This window comes from Scatophagus argus, chromosome 2, assembly GCF_020382885.2.
Source record: "Scatophagus argus isolate fScaArg1 chromosome 2, fScaArg1.pri, whole genome shotgun sequence".
NCBI classification, from domain to species: domain Eukaryota; kingdom Metazoa; phylum Chordata; class Actinopteri; family Scatophagidae; genus Scatophagus; species Scatophagus argus.
Genome location: NC_058494.1, coordinates 9347453 through 9366293, shown reverse-complemented (window position 1 = coordinate 9366293; position 18841 = coordinate 9347453). Strand labels below are relative to the sequence as shown.

The window sequence follows — 18841 nt, the reverse complement described above, 5'->3', positions numbered from 1 at the left end:
ACAGAAAACATCCCCATACACACCACCCCAACTCACTCACACACATTTCAGATTGAACGATGTCTTTTGCAGGTACACGTCTTTCCCGCGCTTATGTTCCGATCCTCCCACGTGAACCAACTTCCTGATAAAACAATGTATCATATCTTCACACATAGACAGGTGTCTGGTATGTGAACCCATCTCTTTTCCACGCTTTTGTGCCTATCCCCCACGTGAACCACACCTTCCAAGCCAGCGTTTCCCAGCCTTTTTTGCGGCACATATCTAACTTCAGAAAAACTGCGCGGCATGCTGTCAGGCAAAAATGTTAGGATCAGTTGGCCACTCCGTCCGCAACCACACGGTGTCCACCCAGAGCGACTGGGTGAAGCCGGATGCCCCCGCCCCCCCGCACAACCGACAACTGCCACGGCACACCTATGTGCCGCAGCACATCGGTTGGGAATCGATGTTCCAGACTAATCAATGTATCATCTTCACACAGACCCCATATATATATAGCTTGATGTTTGCCTTGCACTCCTTTTACTCTGAGTACAATGAGTAGGCGACTGACCAAGTGGTTCTCTGTCGAAGAGGTTCTGGTCCAGGTTTTTGGACATGATGAAGAGGACACTGAAATTGAACCAGAGATAGAGGAGGATGTCTCAGAAGTGGAAGACAACACAGATTTTGATCCAGACTTTGAGGAGACTGTCAACAGATGGAGTGGGAGAGGCACCTGAAGAACAGGCACCTGAGGAGACATTCCAGTCCAAGAATGGACACTTTCTTTGATCTTCATCCCCCCAGGACAGAGGAAGTAGAGCCAGAGTGGAAAACATCATAAAGATGATGCCAGGGCCAACACGGAATGCGACATCTCGTGTGGATGACATCAAGTCCAGCTTCCAACTCTTTTTATCAGACTCCATTGAGGGAATTATACTGGAGATGACAAACCTTGAGGGGAAGTGTGTGTTTGGGGACACCTGTAGAGAAATCCAGACAAGCCTACATAGGTCTGTTGATTTTAGATGAAATGCTGCAAATGTGATGCCTATGTTTGCAAGGCCCACTCTGACCTGAGTGTCACATGCCACACATGTGCATGAATTCACATGCGCACACACACACACACACGACTTCATGTTGAGTTTGATCTTTGGTTTTCCATTTATTTTTTACATTACATGTTCATTTTGTGATACATTTTCAGTGCCTATTTGTATTTTCACTGCATTTATTTTATGTCTAATTCTATAAATTCATGCTAAACACTAATGTTGAATAAAAATTTGGTGGTGAAAAATGGTTTTTGTGCTAATTTAAGAGCAGTTAAAACAGACCGGTCAATTTTGACCGGGAACACTAAAGTAAGGGGTGGGAGGTGAACACGACAGGACGGATAGAGAATCAAACCAAAGTGAGGAGGAATTAAAAAATTGAAGTGATGATGGCTGCAGAAAGCTGTTACTGCAACATTCACTGCTGTGATCTCTTCATGGTACTTACAAAATCTCTATTCTCAGCATGAAAATCTTCTCATCTTCATTAAATGTCTCTGCATAAGCAAAACATTTAATGAACATTTGGTTTATGTTTCTCTTAAAAGAAAAATGCTTAAAAAGTGCAAACATGACAACGATGGCTTGAATAAAAAAACAACATCAAACAGAAAAACAGTCAGAAAGAGAGAAAGGACATCAACTTACCTGGGAGGAGCTTGACTGACAAGTTAAACTTCTGACAGTCACTTTCTTTCTCTTGAGGTAGCGTGTAATACATCGACACCATCTGTCACAGCATAAGTGCATGAGGAATCATTACTAAGATACTAATATACATTTGTATTACCATAATCATTTATCATAAACTGTTTCCAAATCAAAATGCACCTTCCCTCCCTCCCACCAAGTCTACTGTTATTCAGTAGACATGAAATACAGATCAACCAACTACCTACTGGCTGTTGTACACACATTCTATGTTGACTGTGTTTCCCTAATCCTGTTGTCCATTTTGATGCTGTTGAAGACACAGCATTGAGCAGTGAGATTCAAACCAATCACAAATCTAATCTAATCTAATCCATGAAATAGTGAACATTTCTGCCACTCGAACCTGAGAAAAGCTATCAGCACATCTGCTGCTAGGACCAAGAGGACTGGGAATAACACAGAGTGAACATAAATTGAAAAATTTGACCAGTTAAAACTAGAGACCAACACCAGCACTGCATAAATTATTACAATAAGTAATTTCCATCATAATAAATATGAATGATCCAGTCATTGCAGAGACTTTCATCTTGCATTCACAATCGACACAGAATAATGACAAATGTGATTGGCCTTCTCCAGGACTCAAAAGGTAAACAATGTACAACAAGCAAGAAAATGTCAAACAAAAAATGTTTAAGCTTACTTTCATCATTGCTTCTCCAGTTCCTGTGGCAGTTACCTTCACGTCCTTATTTATATCGCTGAACTGTTGAGATTTAAAATATGCACATGTGCAAACAAACACAACAATCACAAAATGTTATATTTTTAACATAACAGCAAGAGAGAATGGTGAAAACATGGCTGCTTTTTCTCCATTGATCTTCATCAGCTAAATTCATTCATATTTTCATCTGAACCAACATTCCTCTTTGACCCCATCCCAACTAAGCTGCTCAAAGAAGTTTTACCCTTACTTAGCACCTCTCTATTAGATATGATCAGTCTGTTCCTAATAACAGGGTATGTACCCAAGTCCTTTAAAGTAGCTGAAGTCAAACCTCTCCTTAAGAAGCACACACTTGACCCAGAGGTTTTAAGCAACTATATACCAATATCTAACCTGCCATTACTCTCCAAGATCCTTGAGAGATCAGTCGGCAATCAGCTATGTGACTTTCTATATAATAATAGTTCATTTGAGGATTTTCAATCTGGTTTTAAAACTCATCATTGCACAGAGACTGCATTGGTCAAAGTCACAAATGATCTTCTACTTGTATCAGACGAGGGACTCATCTCTGTCCTTGTACTGTTTGGAACGCTTAATTGGCATTAAAGGAACTGCATGAAGCTGATTTCAGTCCTATTTATCAGATCAATCTCAATTTGTTAATATTAATGATGCTTCATCCATATTCACAAAAGTTAGTCACAAAGTTCCCCAAGGTTCTGTTCTGTTCTTTTCACTGTTATGCAGATGACACACGATTGTACTTGTCAATGAAACCATATGAAACATATCAGCTTACCAAACTCCAGGCGTGTCTGAAAGACATAAAAACCTGGATGACTTGCAATTTTCTACTTCTACATTCGGACAAAACTGAAGGTGTTGCTCTGGGCCCTAAACACCTTAGAAAGAAATTATCCAATGATATAGCAATGCTAGATGACTTAGCCTTGGCCTCAAGCTCCACTGTAAGGAATCTAGGAGCGATTTTTGATCAGAACATGTCCTTGAACTCACACATAACACACATTTCAAAGACTGCATTCTTTCACCTCCACAATATTGCAAAAATTAGGCACATTCTGAGCCAGAAAAACCCCCGAAAAAATAGTCCACGCATTTATTACTTCCAGGCTGGATTATCTTAACTCCCTTTTATCAGGTTGCCCCAATAAGTTACTAAAGACTCTTCAGCTAACTCAGAACGCTGCTGTACGATTACTCACAAGAACCAGCATTACAGAACTTATTGCTCCTGCACTGGCTTCTCTACATTGGTCTGTGAAATTCATGATAGATTTTAAAATTCTTCTCCTCACATATGAAGCCCTGAACGGCCAGGCACCATTACACCTTAAAGAGTTGATAGTACCCTATTATCCCACCAGAGCTTTACGTTCCCAAGATGCAGGGTTACTTGTGGTTCCTAGAGTCTGCAAAAGTAGATCGTGAACCAGATCCTGAAGTTATCAAGCTCCTCTACTGTTTAATCATCTTTCGGTTTTGATCAGGGAGGGGGACATCCTCTCTGCGTTGAAGTGTAGACTTAAAACTTTCCTTTTTGATAAAGCTTATAGTTAGGGCTGGCCTAGGCCGGCCCCTAGTTGCACTGCTATAGGCTTTTTATATCCCACTAATGAATGTTACTAACTCAACTTCTTCCCCAGAAGAGTCCTTGTGCTTTCTCATCTCACAGGTTCCCATGGATCGTGGTTGGACCTCCTGCTGTGGTTCTGCTTGAAACCTACGATGATTACTACTGTTTAGTCATAATCTATTTTAATTCTGTTACTACTCTTTATAGCTACTATTATGATTGTTGCTACTATTACTATCATAATCACCATAGTCACTTCTGTACACTTCATCATTATCATTATCTATACTTAGAATACTCCCTCTGCCTCTCTCTCTCTCTCTCAACCCAACCTGTCCAGGCAGATGGCTGCCCACTGAGAACCTGGGTCTGCTCTGAGGTTTCTGCCCTCTAAAAGGCAGTTTTTCCTTGCCACTGTTGCCAAGTACTTGCTCATGATGGAATGTTGGGTTCTCTGTATTACAGAATTTAATTAAAGAGTTTGGTCTCAGCCTGCTCTAATTCGAAAGTGTCATGAGATAACTTTTGTTGTGAACTGGTGCTATATAAATAAACTGAACTGAAAATTGAATTGAAAGACATATTATATATATATATATATAATCTGAAATTGGTTCTGCAAAAGTATCCATCAGGTTCGGTACAAAAACACAGTTTGAGTTGCTGTAGTCCAATCACTGCTGAAAACGACTTTTGCAGCAAGACTGATGACTTGTGTGTGTGTGTGTGTGTGTGTGTGTGGGTGTGTGGATGCGTATTCCTGTAGTTCTGGGGACAATTGTTTAAATACTCACATTGTGAGAACCTGTGCATTGTAAATCATTTAATATTAGGGTGAATACTTCTTTTAAGATTAGGTTAAGGTAAGAATTAGGCATGTAGAATTTATTGTTATGGTTAGGTGGTGATTAAGCCTCCTGAAAATGTAAGTCTCTGCAATGTCCCCAGAAGTGACAGAAACAAGACCGTGTGTGTGTGTGTGTTCTCACTTTAGACGTTCTTGTGGCATAGTGGTTTTCCCTGTTAAAGTTGTACTTGTAAGGTATTGACCTGCCAGGTATCAAAATGTCCACATTCAGATCATATTCTGGTTCTTTAGCAGTGGCCCAGTACTCAGCTACAGCCTGATACACCATTATGGTGGCCTGGAGTGAGAGAAACATAGTCAATAGCTTGAGCCCATATTGCTGAACAAAAACATCAGTATAGCCATGCTAAATGCTTCCAGAGAGAGAGTGGAGTGAGTCCTGTGTTACCTGAGTGGATCCAAAGCCTCCGCCGACCCTCTGCTGCTGGGTGAACCATCTGACAACATGTCTGGCTTCTTCAAAGGCCTTTATTAACAAAGGGAAAGAATGTTCAGGTCCTGAGTCATATCAAGTTTAAGGATTAAAAACATCAAAAAAGTTGAAAAAAATCAAACTAAAAAAAAAAAATCAAACTAACTCTAATTTTTTAGTGTAGTTTAAATTTCAATTTAACTTTGGGACTTTTGTGTCTGGATGCTTTATTTATTTATTTTTGCACAATGAAACACTCAGAAGCACATAAGTGGGATGTGCTCACCTTTGCCTTGACCAGAGCAAGAAGAGCATAAGCTGTGGCCTCCAGTGTATAAACATGTCCTTTGGGTGAAGGCCAGTGGGATAACGCTGAGAAAACACAAACACACACAACCTTTTATTACTTTGCTTTACTTGTGACAAGCTTTATTAATTATGAAGTCCAAAACCCTCTTGTATGTGGGTGTATATTCATGTTGGTCTTTGGAAGATAAGTTGGACCGAAAGCACACACACGCACACACAATAAGAGACAAAGGGACATGAAAAGAAAACACACAATAGCTTTTGTTTCTGTTTGTGTTTGAAAATATTGTGAGAAAAAACCTGGGGATACAACCTGGGGAGGCAAACTTGTAGAGGATCTCCTGGTTCAGTTTGTTTTCATTGGCCAGGGCATATGATGTCATTGTAACAGCATAAGGGTTGGTGAGGTGAGGCAGACGTGTCTCCAGGTAGGACACTGCTTTGTCTACGCCGCTTTGCAGACTCTGAATGGAAGGAAAAGGCAGCTTATGAGAACAAATAATAAGCACATCCAATTCTTTGAGAGTGGTAGGCAACAAGCAGAGTAGAGATCCTGCTCTTATGTTTGCAGTGCTGGTTGGTACCACTGTGTCCCTGCAGCCAAATCTCTCATCTTTGAGGTAACAGCTTTGTATTGTACCCATATTTAGACATGCATTTACATCAGGAGCAGAGAAAGCTTCTGGATGGACTTAATGGACTTAATGTCTAAAACAGTGTGTTTTATGGAAAGGATGGACAGGCACAATATAATCATCTAATTGCTATTAAAATGTCAATTTTTGCTGCAACAAACAGCACAAATTAAATTCCTAATCCATTCAATGCTTTAGGTGGATAGTAAAGAGAAATGACCCTCAAATGTAAAAAGGTGGACTGGATTAAAAGACTTCGGGGTTCCCTGAGAGCAGTATATAAAGGGCTGTTGAAGAGGTGGAAGGTCTTAGGTGTTGTCAGAACACGTACTGATATTTGCATACAGAAAGTCATGATGTTGCACAGTGAGTTCAGTCGCTGTCAGCTTCAATCTTGCTAATCTGCATCTTGTCACAACAAGAAGAAGTGGAAACTGTGTGGAGAATCTGTGGAGTTTAGTTAAATCTGTGGAAACTCTTGTGACTGTTCTCAGTTATTATTAAATGCTGAAGAAATGTTTAAACCTACGGTGGCCGACAAGTACAAATGCACTGCATATACAGACAGGCACTGCATACAGAAAAACAGATGCAAAAGGAAAACGCTGCATATACAGAAACGTGCTGCATGTATAAACATGTGGAGCAATATAACTTTCTTCTTCTCATGTACTCATCTTCTCCACACGTTTATACATCTGTTGTCTGTCTCTTGGGTGGATGCTCAGCACTGTCCCTAGAAGCCTGGAGCAGTTCTGTGGTATGCCTGGATATGCAGCGTTTTCTTTTTGCATTTGTTTACTTATTTGCAGTGCGTTTCTGTATTTGCAGCACATTTCTGTTTATGAAGTGTGTTTGTACTTATCAGCCACAGTATTAACCTCTTGAATGGTCGCCAGTAGTTGTTTGTATTTGTTCATTCCTCTGTGCTCTTCTGAGTCCTGATTGTTAAACTCTTACACTCTCCTGTAGTTTACTGTATCAGGAAGACTGACAAGTTGGCTTTTCAAGACCAAGAAGCAGAAATCAGTCAAGAATGAAATAAAGACAAGAAGCTAGAAGAGAAAAGCAATATATGCAGGTGAATACTCACATTAACAGTGGCAGCACATAGTGTGCGTGACTCCTGCATGGCAATGAGGCAGAAGGCTGTCATGGAGGCGTCTGAATCTGTGCCGCGTACATCACCCTACACATGGACATATACATATGGAAAAGCGTCTTTTTATCGTTTTTGAGTAGTGTCAGATTTTGGAACAGCCGATCCTGAAATCAGTGCACACACCGTCATCTCTACATTAAACACCCTTCCAACTTCTCTGAACATGCCGTCAGATTGCTGTGCGTTGCGAATCAGAAACTTGATGGCGTCACAGATGACGCTGTCTTGTATTGACACCAGACTGTTGGCCATGGAAAACACCTTGGCAACATAGGCTGTCAGCCTTAGAGAGGAGAAGTAGTGTTAGTGTTACTCACTTGTACATAAAACACACCCAGCATTCTCATGATTAAAGACACAAATGTATGAGTTCACTGATGTTTGGATGCCTCACCAGGTGCTACTTTGGTGAGAGGAAAATACAGCAAAAGACCCATCATTTTTACGGAAGGCAAGCTCATTGCGATAGCCTGGACACAAACAAAACACACAACCTTTTTACTGACTACCATTCAACTCTCAACTAAATCTTATCCACTGAAAGCCAGTTTGTGGCGTGCTGTTAAACTGGACTCTTACCCGTCTTGATGTACTGGAGGGCGTCGTTGCGCCTCTCAAAGCCCACAGTTTCCCACTGGTTGGTTTTGTCCAAATAGATGGTTGCAATGACAGGCAGGGTCATGAGGGCCACGTTTGTGTCTCCAGTGCCTGAGGGCTGGCGGATCAGACTATCCATAGATTTCCCACTAATGACGTTCTCCACTACTGGACTTACCTGCTCTCTTCCTGTGTGGTCACAGACAAAGGTCCCCACAAAGTGGCCATTTGCCATTAAGAAGTAAAAACATCTTTGGCAACAATAATAATAACGAGAATTTACAGGTACTCTGTGACATTATTTTTCCAAATATAACACAATGGGCCCAGCTGTCACGGCAGCACAAAATCAGACTTAGCACAACCACAGTTCCAATGCAGTTGTTCACTTCTTTGACTTTACATGTGCTGCAGTGTGTGAAGCTCCATAGGTGAGGTTGAGTCGATGAAGATTGAGACTTATTTTGCCATTAAACTGTGCTTTCGGTCCAAATGATTTTGTGTTGTTTTAAGCCCACTTCAAATGTCTGCTGTCGGTACGGTTAGGAAAATACAAAACTGATTCCATGGTGTTTTGAGATCAAGAGCTTGTTCCAGTTTTGGTGAGCTTCAGATAGCGCTTCTGATAGCAGTTTTTCATGTTTTTAAAGAAATGCATGTGTTGTGTTAACTCCAAGAGTGGGTGTCACATCATTCTTCAAAGTGCAAGAGTGTTAGCCTACTGTGTCCATCGAAACATGAATAACTGAATGCAACATCTCTATTCGCTTAAGGTTCAGTTGAAACCTAAAGCTAATAGAGAGATTAGAGTTTCCATTTTCAGAGAAATGTGTCCCTCATTCTCACCTGTCAAAGAGATTATTGTCTTTACAGGTGTGTTTGGCAACAAATCCTTCAGAGGAATTCCACTGTTGATAATTTCCTGCTGCTGGCCGCCTAAAGTTAGAGAGGAGAAGGGTTATCAAGTTAGGGGATTAGAAATTAAAGAAACTTTTTGTTTTTATGCTAATTGTGGCTACTTCAATAGTAAACACTTACCAACACCTTTGTTAGTAGGGTCTAGTGTTAGAATCATTATGGATTTTGTCAGTACGCCTGCAGGCTAGAAAAAACAGCAGTTAATTAACATACCAGGAAGAACATTTTTAAGTTTTGAGCTATTTTTAAGTAAACTGTGTGACAAAATACGATGGTGCTTGCATTTTAAAATGATGTGTAGTCTTAGTTTTAGTTTGACTGATGAACTTGATGTGTGCAAAAAAAACTAAGACGAGCACAAAATCATCCTCCAGGTTGGAGCTAAATACGACCTCTGAGCTGAACGTCAGTCTGATGTGGTTTCAGCTGGCTTGAAGTGGCCACACATACATGCCAATCAGACAGTTACAGGTCTGAGACAAAAATGTAAAGCTTGAATTGTGTCTTATTTTGTTGTTCAGACTGAACATTATACTGCAACAAGACAGTTCAGAGAGTACAGAGTGTGTGTCCCTCTCACCAGCACCCGCAGCATCTTCATGACCCCATCACTGAGTACTGAGTCTTTAATAGCTGCTTTGACTTCAACTCGAAAGTGTCCTTCCTTCATGGGAATAATGATGAAGGGTACCGATCGTGTAGTCTGAGGCCCAACTTTAACCTCCTGACGATATTTCCCACGCCTGGAAGCTGCACTGCACACATGCTCCTCCTCAAGCAGATCCACACGGACCTTAAAGCAACATAAAACATTAAAGAGATGTTTACAAATTAAAGATAAAATGAGAAGAATATATGAGGAAAGAATGAAAAGGATGTCTCTAGGGCACATGGGGTCACCAGTATGGTTCACTGAGCATGAAACTATGTGAATCACATGCTATGGCCTTCACAATCTCTTGGACCGAACACAATATAACACAAAGATTTTAAACCAGTGTATTAAATAGCACCCTGCATGACCATCATTACCAAAACACAAACATAGTTCAAACATAAGGACAAACTGGTCAGTTTGCATGTTTAAAAAAAACGTCCTGAACCTGAACCTGTTACCAATGCTGGTGTCCAGGGATGACAAAAAGTCTCTCAATCACACTTACTGTGTAGAATCATATTGTTTGAAACACCGTATGACCTGAATATAGCCAATATATATAGTGCTGAGCAGAGAGTCAATTCTTTGTTCTTCTATTTCACATGTCTCTTCAGGTGATCTTAACAGCTTGTCTCATGTACAGCATGCTTTCACAATTAAGATTCACAAGCGATAAGACAGATTGTTTTAAGATACACAAATTAGTGAATTAGTGAAGTGAAAGCATCCTGAAGAGAGAACGGCGTCAGACTCTCTCTCTATGTGGGCTGTGGTCTGAGAATCCTTATGTTTTTTATTTGATGGCCAGTCCATGTGTACATGTGTGCATGTTACTGCATACTAAAATTTGATGCTAATGCATCCATTGATGTTGTAGGTGCAGTGTTATACCAGAGTCATGACAACAAGGTGGTACACCCACTTTAAAATCTGCAGAGAACTGTACTGTAAGACAGATTAACAAAGGAAACAACTTTCATTCATGCAGATATGTATTTTTATAATACTGATGTATAGTTTTGGCAAATATGAGTGGTGAGACTTCTGTTTCAGCTTGTCTTTGTTGCATGTTTTTCAGTAATAAAGACATTTTAATTGTCAGTGCTTTACATTCCTGTCATGTGATGATGCATAGCAATTGCAGTGTGTCACTGTATTATTATAATTAAAATTATAAGGCATAATTGGAATTAAAAAATGCACTGCGCCGTTGTGAGATACCATTTTAATATTAAACCCTGTCACTACTTTAAACTGTAAATAATCTCACTCACAGTGATAGGATCTGGGCTGTAGTTATGGAGGATAGCCTTAATTTCCAGCTGCTCTCCGTGGACAGCAGAGTACGGCAGTCTGAGATCAATGAAGAACTCCTTTCGAACAATGACTTCTAATGGATCAGCCACACAGATACCTTTAAGTCAAGAGGGAAAATATGCATGAAATAAAATCAAACAAAAGGACATCAAAGAGGGGAAGAGGATGGTAAGGGGACAGGTGAGGTGACACCTTATAATAAGTGTTTAAGATCAGTTTTTGACTATATTTGATTCTAATTTCATATTTCAACTTAGAATTTTTTTTACCTTGCCATTTTGGTATCATTTTGGTTCAGCACAACCTCACAAGCGTGATTTACTGTTATTTTTTTCATTTTGACATACTGTATTAACACACTAGACCTAAAATCACACAAAAACTCTAAAATCCGACTGGGGAAAATGCGCTGAAGTGCGCTGAATGAAGTGCGCTCAATGCTCTGGTGTTTACTGCGTCTTCTTGCATAAAACTCGCCCCAAACGCGCACCAAACGCGCACCAACGTGATGGCAATGTTCAGGAAAAAAACATTGCGTATATTTTTTATCATAACTCGGGTTTTACTTGACATATTAACAAAATTTAAAAACTTGTATATAGTTTGAAGTGCCCACTTTCGACACAAAAAACAGCGAGGCTGTGTCTTGCAGCTACGTCGTCTTAAATTGGTCTTGTGATAAGGACGCGCCGGCGCATCTGTCGACTCCACGGTGTTAACTGACAAACACCAGAATTCTCTTTCAGGACTGTATAAACTAGAGGGGGTGAAAAATCTTCTGTATTTTACACTTGCAACCTACTGAAATTACTTACTGTCAGTTTCATGTTGCTTTCCTGAGCTGCAGAAGACTGCTTTAGGACTACAAAACCTGAGACTCAACAAGCCATAATCTTACCCTGTACTAGCAGATATGTGATCAGTCATAGTCCATGGAATCAAATTGTTTAATGTCTCTATGTGTTTGTGATATATTGTATCCATCCATTTATAGGACACATATTATTACCACTCTTCTATAAATTTTAATGATTAAACAAACAAACAAACAAACAAGTCAAACAGTGCAGAAACATAAAACTCACCGTGAGTTCTTGACAGACTAATGCCAGTGATCTGCCAGGTGGTCATCGACTCTTGCAAAGGAAAATATTTCACAAATGATGTGGTGTCACTGAAAAAAGACAAGGGTCATTACTATTACCATTCGTGGCTAAAGAACTTCTAAGGTCTTTAGAGGTGACATCATTGTGAGTATATTTATATTGCCTCACCAGTTAGGATTCCTGACAGGACAAGAAGGCAGTTGGATATCTGACCACAGCCAACTGTCAGGGAAGTGGGTGCGAGAAGTAATTTCATTGCTGTCCATGTAACTGTCATCCGTGTCACCTAGTGTCAATTAAATGGTTACCATTTTATTGATTTGTAACAATATGGTAATCTTTTTTAAGAGAAATTCAAAAATGATCACATTTGTGTTTGAAAAATGGCAGCAACAAATTACACCAATTTACTTACAATATGGTTTAAGCATGGATGGAAGCTTAAACAGTCTGACCAGAAGTCAGTCATAGCTGCATTCATTGAAAAATATTGACATTATTTGTTTGTATTAAATTTAAAATTACATGGCAGGATATCGTCTTCCATTTTAAATGTCATCCAAAAAACATTTAGGAGAACCTGAACTGTCATGCAGAAGTTCAGTGAATGTGTAATTGCTCTGTAATTTGAGCTTGATTCTTACCCAGGCTGGTAGTGATGTCTCGTTTCCTCCGGCTGGGAGCTGGACACTTTAGATCTGGAAAGAATTAAAGGATCCAGCATGTATACATGCAGCAGTAATTTGACAAAGTAAATGCAGTAATAGCCCTGTGTCTCCCTTCATCATTTCATCATTTAAAATTTTCATGACTTTGCAAGTCAATTTATACCTTAACACTTCACAGTATTTTTTGCGATTTCTGTTTTAATCACTGCTTTTTTTTTTTTTTTTAAAAAAAAAAAAAAAGGATTGGGTGTCTTGGAAACCTCAGTGAAGAGCACCTAATTCTGTCAGAAATGCAATATATTTCTTCATTATAAAATCTTTCATGACTTTAAAGTCAAACTTTTATGTTTCAATATGCAAGATAAGACTGTAAAATAGTGTGTCATGCAATTGTCATTTACCTGGATGACATAGTTGCCCACCCAGCGAAAAGGGCAAAAATTTGGTCCCATGATGTTTGTTAATTATCATTATAAATTTTGGTATTCCTAAAGGTCTGCTTACTACAACAAGTAGACATACATACAGTACACTGAGAAACAGGTTGTAAACAGTAAACAATCAAAAAGTAAGCAGATGGATGCTGTGGTACACTCTGCAGGAGGCAGTTTGAGACTGGGGTGTATCAGGACACCAATGATCCTGTTGGCCTTTATCTGCATGCTCTGTTGATAGCAGCTCTTTCTTGACAGTGTCATCAGGGTTTTCAACTGAAAAGGTTGATTAGGAAATGGAGCCAGTGGAGCTCAGCAAATTGAGCCAAGATTAGTCTTGTTCTCCTGTGACATCCAGGTGGCCAACAAACTTAGCAGTGTTGTGGATGAACTGCATTTTTCTCTGCTAAAGAGAAGAATGGCAAAACCATGCTGCTTTCCAGGTACGAATGTCCATGGAACCATCTGAAGTTAGAGAGGCTTGTTGTCAATGTGAAGAAAATGACAAAAATCTGCCAAAATTGGACTTTATAGAGTTGTTGACAGTCCTGCAATTTTGTGCCGTCTAGGCCTATTAACCAGTTTGAAGTTACCAAGCTTTGTGTAATCCCAAATGTATGAAAAGCTTTTGGATGCAGACCAGTTCGACTCCTCTCTCTTAATACTTGCTGCCTCCATCATTGCTGTACCATTGACACACACTTTCTTATTTTAAAGCTTTTTCCTGGTTCAGTTCAAAACGTTTGGAAATCAGCATAATTAGTGACTCCTCTGCATAAAGGAGGGTGGTACCTGTTGTGCAACCTTGTTTGCTGATTTGTCAAAGGTTTTTGACACTGCCAATCACACACTAATTCTGGATAAATTGGCCTTGTTGGGTTTTGATGAAACATGCTTTAAATGGTTTTAGGACTACTTGTCCATTAGAATATAGTGTACAGGTTCCATTCATTTTCAGATTAGATTAAAAACAGTTTAATTTGAGGCATTTTGTTGTTTACATTGTGTGTGTGTGTATATATATATATATATATATATATATATATATATATATATATATATATATATATATATATATATATATATATATATATATATATATATATATATATATATACACACATACATATATATATATATATATAATGAAAAAGCACATTTTTACACGGATGACACCATGTTTTATGCTTATGTGCAATCTGTGGGTAAGCTGCGTCAAATCTTCAATGTGCAATTGACTGTGCAGAAATCCTTTTTGACATTAAATTAGTTCTAAATCTAAATTTATTAGACCCATTATTAAAAAGGTCAAGAGAGCGGGATCACGATGATTACAGCATTTGCTCCCTGAATGAGACCCAGTCTGAACATGCCACAGATTACATCTGGGCATTTGGCTAAAATCAGAGTGGACAGTGAAGTATTATCACCTTGTCTGTAGGGAGTCCCAGAAGCTGTGCTGGACTGGAACAACAGCCCAGCATCGTAGAACACATTCATACTGTCCTTCCCTCCACCTGGTGTGCAGCCTGTGTCGAACTTCTCTGTAATGTCCCACACCTGAGTAATGTGGCAATTATTCACATTGCAGAGTCAGGTTTTACATCAAGGAGTGATTTTTTCCTTTGTTTACCAAAGTCTGTGATCAAATTCTACTCACTGGCCTATTTATTATCTCCAAAAGCTTATCACCGGTACAGTACAGAAGGCTGGAACATATCTCAGTTCACGTGGGGACAGTAGCAGAGTTCATCCTGGACAAGTTATCTCTTTATTATAGGACAAACACAAATAGACAGAAAACTATCTGCACTAACAGCTTAGAGCAGGGGTTGGCAACGCGCGGCTCTGGAGCCGCATGCGGCTCTTCAGCGCCTCCCTAGTGGCTCTCTGGAGCTTTTTCAAAAATGTATGAAAATGGAAAGAAATAGGGGGGAATATATATTTTGTTTTAATATGGTTTGACACAAACATTCTCAATGTTTTCCAGTTCTGTAAAAATGTTTATAATAAATATTCAATTTCAGCATTTCTGTCAACGAAGATGTGCATCATAGCCTGCGACACACGCTTCAGCGCAGTGCAGTGCCACGCAGGTGGCTGTTGTAAGCAAACCGGCGGGTGTGTCATGGGCCATGGATCCCAAAGGGAAAAAGGGAAAGATAGCTGATGAGAACAGAGGATTCAAGGAAGAATGGACCGAATCATTTGCTTTCATTGCCGATGCGGAAGGATTGCCTGCATGTTTGCTTTGTAACGAGAAGTTGTAACAAAAAGAGTAATTTGGAAAGACATTTCCAGGGAAGGCATGCTAAATTTGCAGCAGACCACCCAGTTGGGAGTGAGAGAAAAAGTGCGATTGCTTTACTTCTGGAGAAATTAGAGGAGCGCAAAGATAGATTTAAGAAGTGGATTGCATCTCCAAACCTCACTTCTGCTGCTAGTTTTGTTGCAACCCGGCAGATAATAAAGCGTGGAAAACCGTTAACAGATGGTGAGTTCATGAAGGATTCATTCATCAAATTGGTCATTTTGGAAAGCTAATATAGCTAATATGCACTTACAGCCTGTGTTCCCTTCATATATGGCTTATATAAGGCTTTTAATTTTTTGCGGCTCCAGACAGATTTGTTTTTTGTTTTTTTGGTCCAATATGGCTCTTTGAACATTTTGGGTTGCCGACCCCTGGCTTAGAGTGTCAATGAATCTAACTTGCATGTCTTTAAAATGTGGGAGGAAACCAGAATACCTGGAGGCTAACTCCACACAGAAAAACATCATTAAGCCCACAGTTTCAAACTTCATTGTGACAAAGTTGGCATACCATGGTCTTTCATTCTTCAAAAAGTTCTTTCAAAAAGTTAAGAGGAAGAAGAAAGAAATTGCCTTTTTCTGCGTCAGGCGGTGCTTGTTGTTTAGGACGTAGACGCCTTTGTCAACTGCCACCAGTCCCACTGTGGCTCCTGGGTCTCCAGTGACCTTCAGACCAAAAATCTTGCGAGGCTCATATGATGGAACATGTCTGGCTGATTCCAACTTCAGCTAAATAACAATGAATGAAACATGCATTTTCAGGCATAAAGATACGCCCTAAAAATATTCACAGAACTTTATCCCTTTGTGTGTGGGTGTATTGTTTTCCCACTTAAACTCTGCTACATCAGTGTTGTGTGTCTCACCGATCCCATGCAGGAGTCCTTGACATCCACCCAAACAGAGTCTGCTACCACTTCATTGTCATTTGTATGGTAGTAGGCTACGATGCGGAATGATGGCAGCATTTCTTTGGTTATGGGGATTGTCAGAGAAATCAGTACTTGGCCTCTTGTCTTGTATCGGCCATATTTCACCAGTTGACCTCTGCTCAGGATCTGGGGACACAGATTCACAGATCAGCAGCTTACATTTAGGTGAGTATGTACATTCCACAAACTGCTGAAAGCAACACAAACACTCAGGCATATACACAAACACACACATACAGACAAACAAAACATCTCTCACCAGGTATGTGACGTCACTTTGTGAATTTTCTTGCCTGTTGAGGAAGCCATAGATTCTAAGGTTTTGTCCTAATTCCACCTCAACGGTGTCCACAACTGTAATAACAACATTCTACTGTTACTGTTAGTGTCATTTGGGAATGGGTTGAGCAACATAACCCCTCCATCTCCACTGACTTCACTATCTGAAGATGTTTCAGGATGTTTCTCACCTATGTGGATGTAGCTGTTGCTTTTAGTGATATATGGGAGAGCCAGCATGGTGGCTGATGTTTGTCTTTCACTTGAAATAAGAGGATCACTGGTCTTTGCCTGCAATGAAATATACACATTTCAGCATACATGCAAGTTATATGAAGTGTTGGGATCTCTGGCCATGCACCCTGGAGAAGAATAGAGAGGCCTACACGTAATCCAAGAGACCTGAGCTAGAGTGACAAACCGTTAGAGAGTTAGATTTACACATGATTTTCTTTGACTTATATGTGCTGCAATCATTTAATTTGTGTACCGGCATTATTAAGATAGAGTTGCTAATATGTGACTTTCGCTTGCAAGCGCCGCACTCATTTAATTTTTGTTACCGATCATCCAAATCCATCAGTTCCGTGAGCTTGTGCGTCACCAGTTAAAAGACCAATATCTGAGCAGATAAACCTCGGTTTACTGACTCCGCCATTGTGTGGTGATAGTGTGAGACTCAAAAGAACTGAGGTAATGATCTTTGCTGGATTCTTAATTCTTTAAGTTCCTCTTCTATCTTTATCTCTCTCTCACATTTTTACATGGGCATGAGTCCGAGCACGCGATCACGAATCTCCTCGCGAGACACGTGACGCTCGAGGATCTTTGCCTTTGTAGTCTTTGTTTGCCACGTCAGCCACGTTATGTGGGCAATCGCCATCTTGGCTCTGAGCTGCACGTCCTGCGTGCCACTCTATCGCCATTCATAATTTTAAGAGACTGTTATTTAATTAATTTGGCTATTGGTCCCTGGTGACAGGGTGGTGCCCCAATTTTTATGTGTATAAAGCATACACTGATTTTTACTTTAATGATTATTCCCCATAATCATTGATTATTCTGCCAATAACCAAATTGCTCCTACTAGTGCACAACAGAAGATACTGAAGCCAATAGCCAATGTATTTCCCTCATGCTGATTTACATAGGTGTCAGCTTCCATTTGCCAAACAGGCCAAAATACAAAAAAGGGGGGGAAATTGAGAAACTTACAGTGATTGTCAGTGTGTCAGTCCTGGCCGCTGTATTGATAGTAACCCTTGCCACGCCATTGGCTGCAGTGCGACTTTGTACCCGACCTGGATTGATCACCACTTCAACACCCTGTGCAGGAGTGTCGTCAGGATTCAGGACTTCAACCTGCCATAGAAGACAAAAATCCACCTGAAGTCACCTAATTAAATTTGCCTTATTAAAGCATACCCTAATATTATGATGAAAATACTCTATACTCATTTGCAAACTCCAATGAAGGTGCAGCAGAAAAGCTATGACTGAGATAATATTAACAATCTAATGTATGCATCAATAATGATTTATTAAAGAGCAGTCCTATTGCTGAGATTATAGTAACTGTTTTAATGAGCAATCATTTACATAAATGCAAATTTAAACTTTACCACTGCATCAAAGGACATTCCTGGTTTGAAATATTTGGGTGTTTTCTTGAAGTGGATGGTGTATGGTGATGTGACAATCTTGATTCCTCTCAACTCTGCCTCTACCATTTCACCACCTGTAATAAATGCACATCACAAACACCTTTTTTTGTGTGTGTGTTTCTGTTATATTTGGGCTTGTCTTCTGAGCTCCAAAAGGCTCCCATTGTGAAAACCGTAAGTCTCCTATATCCACCCAAGCAGGAAAATTCAGCAGAGATAGAATATAATTTGTTAAAACGTAAATCCCTGAAACTATCATATAAGGAGCAATAAAACAGCAGAATTCATCTTGAGTCTGACCTTAATCACATAATAACCAAAGATGATGATAAAATACTAGTTAATAGTTACTTAGGGACAGCTGAATCAATGTGATTAACCTATATTGAAACACATTTGACATGCACACACAGAACAACAACGCACACAAACCATTCAGAAAATATTCAGAGCCCTTTTCACAGCCACAGCTGGGCCTCCAGTTACTTCCATTGTGTTTCCCTGTTCCCCTGTGTGTGTGTGTGTGTGTGTGT

At 39.8% G+C, this 18841-nt stretch overlaps 1 protein-coding gene across 2 annotated transcripts in view; it reads right to left on the bottom strand.

The window, feature by feature from the left end:
• The window catches only part of LOC124068684 (complement C3-like), a 35264-nt gene that overhangs the window by 7793 nt on the left and 8630 nt on the right, over window positions 1-18841 (bottom strand). For both annotated transcript variants that reach the window (XM_046407098.1, XM_046407107.1), the window contains exons 10-34: window positions 18267-18382; window positions 17860-18006; window positions 16836-16935; window positions 16625-16719; window positions 16300-16491; window positions 16007-16162; window positions 14551-14680; window positions 12663-12716; window positions 12187-12304; window positions 11998-12086; window positions 10870-11009; window positions 9518-9730; window positions 9058-9121; window positions 8866-8955; window positions 8002-8208; window positions 7817-7892; window positions 7546-7705; window positions 7354-7449; window positions 5939-6089; window positions 5603-5688; window positions 5293-5370; window positions 5026-5181; window positions 2410-2472; window positions 1698-1779; window positions 1498-1546 (exon numbers count right to left, since the gene is read on the bottom strand). In XM_046407098.1, the coding sequence (XP_046263054.1) occupies window positions 1498-1546; window positions 1698-1779; window positions 2410-2472; window positions 5026-5181; window positions 5293-5370; window positions 5603-5688; window positions 5939-6089; window positions 7354-7449; window positions 7546-7705; window positions 7817-7892; window positions 8002-8208; window positions 8866-8955; window positions 9058-9121; window positions 9518-9730; window positions 10870-11009; window positions 11998-12086; window positions 12187-12304; window positions 12663-12716; window positions 14551-14680; window positions 16007-16162; window positions 16300-16491; window positions 16625-16719; window positions 16836-16935; window positions 17860-18006; window positions 18267-18382 (2908 nt within the window). The remainder of the gene's footprint in view (window positions 1-1497; window positions 1547-1697; window positions 1780-2409; window positions 2473-5025; window positions 5182-5292; window positions 5371-5602; window positions 5689-5938; window positions 6090-7353; window positions 7450-7545; window positions 7706-7816; window positions 7893-8001; window positions 8209-8865; window positions 8956-9057; window positions 9122-9517; window positions 9731-10869; window positions 11010-11997; window positions 12087-12186; window positions 12305-12662; window positions 12717-14550; window positions 14681-16006; window positions 16163-16299; window positions 16492-16624; window positions 16720-16835; window positions 16936-17859; window positions 18007-18266; window positions 18383-18841) is intronic.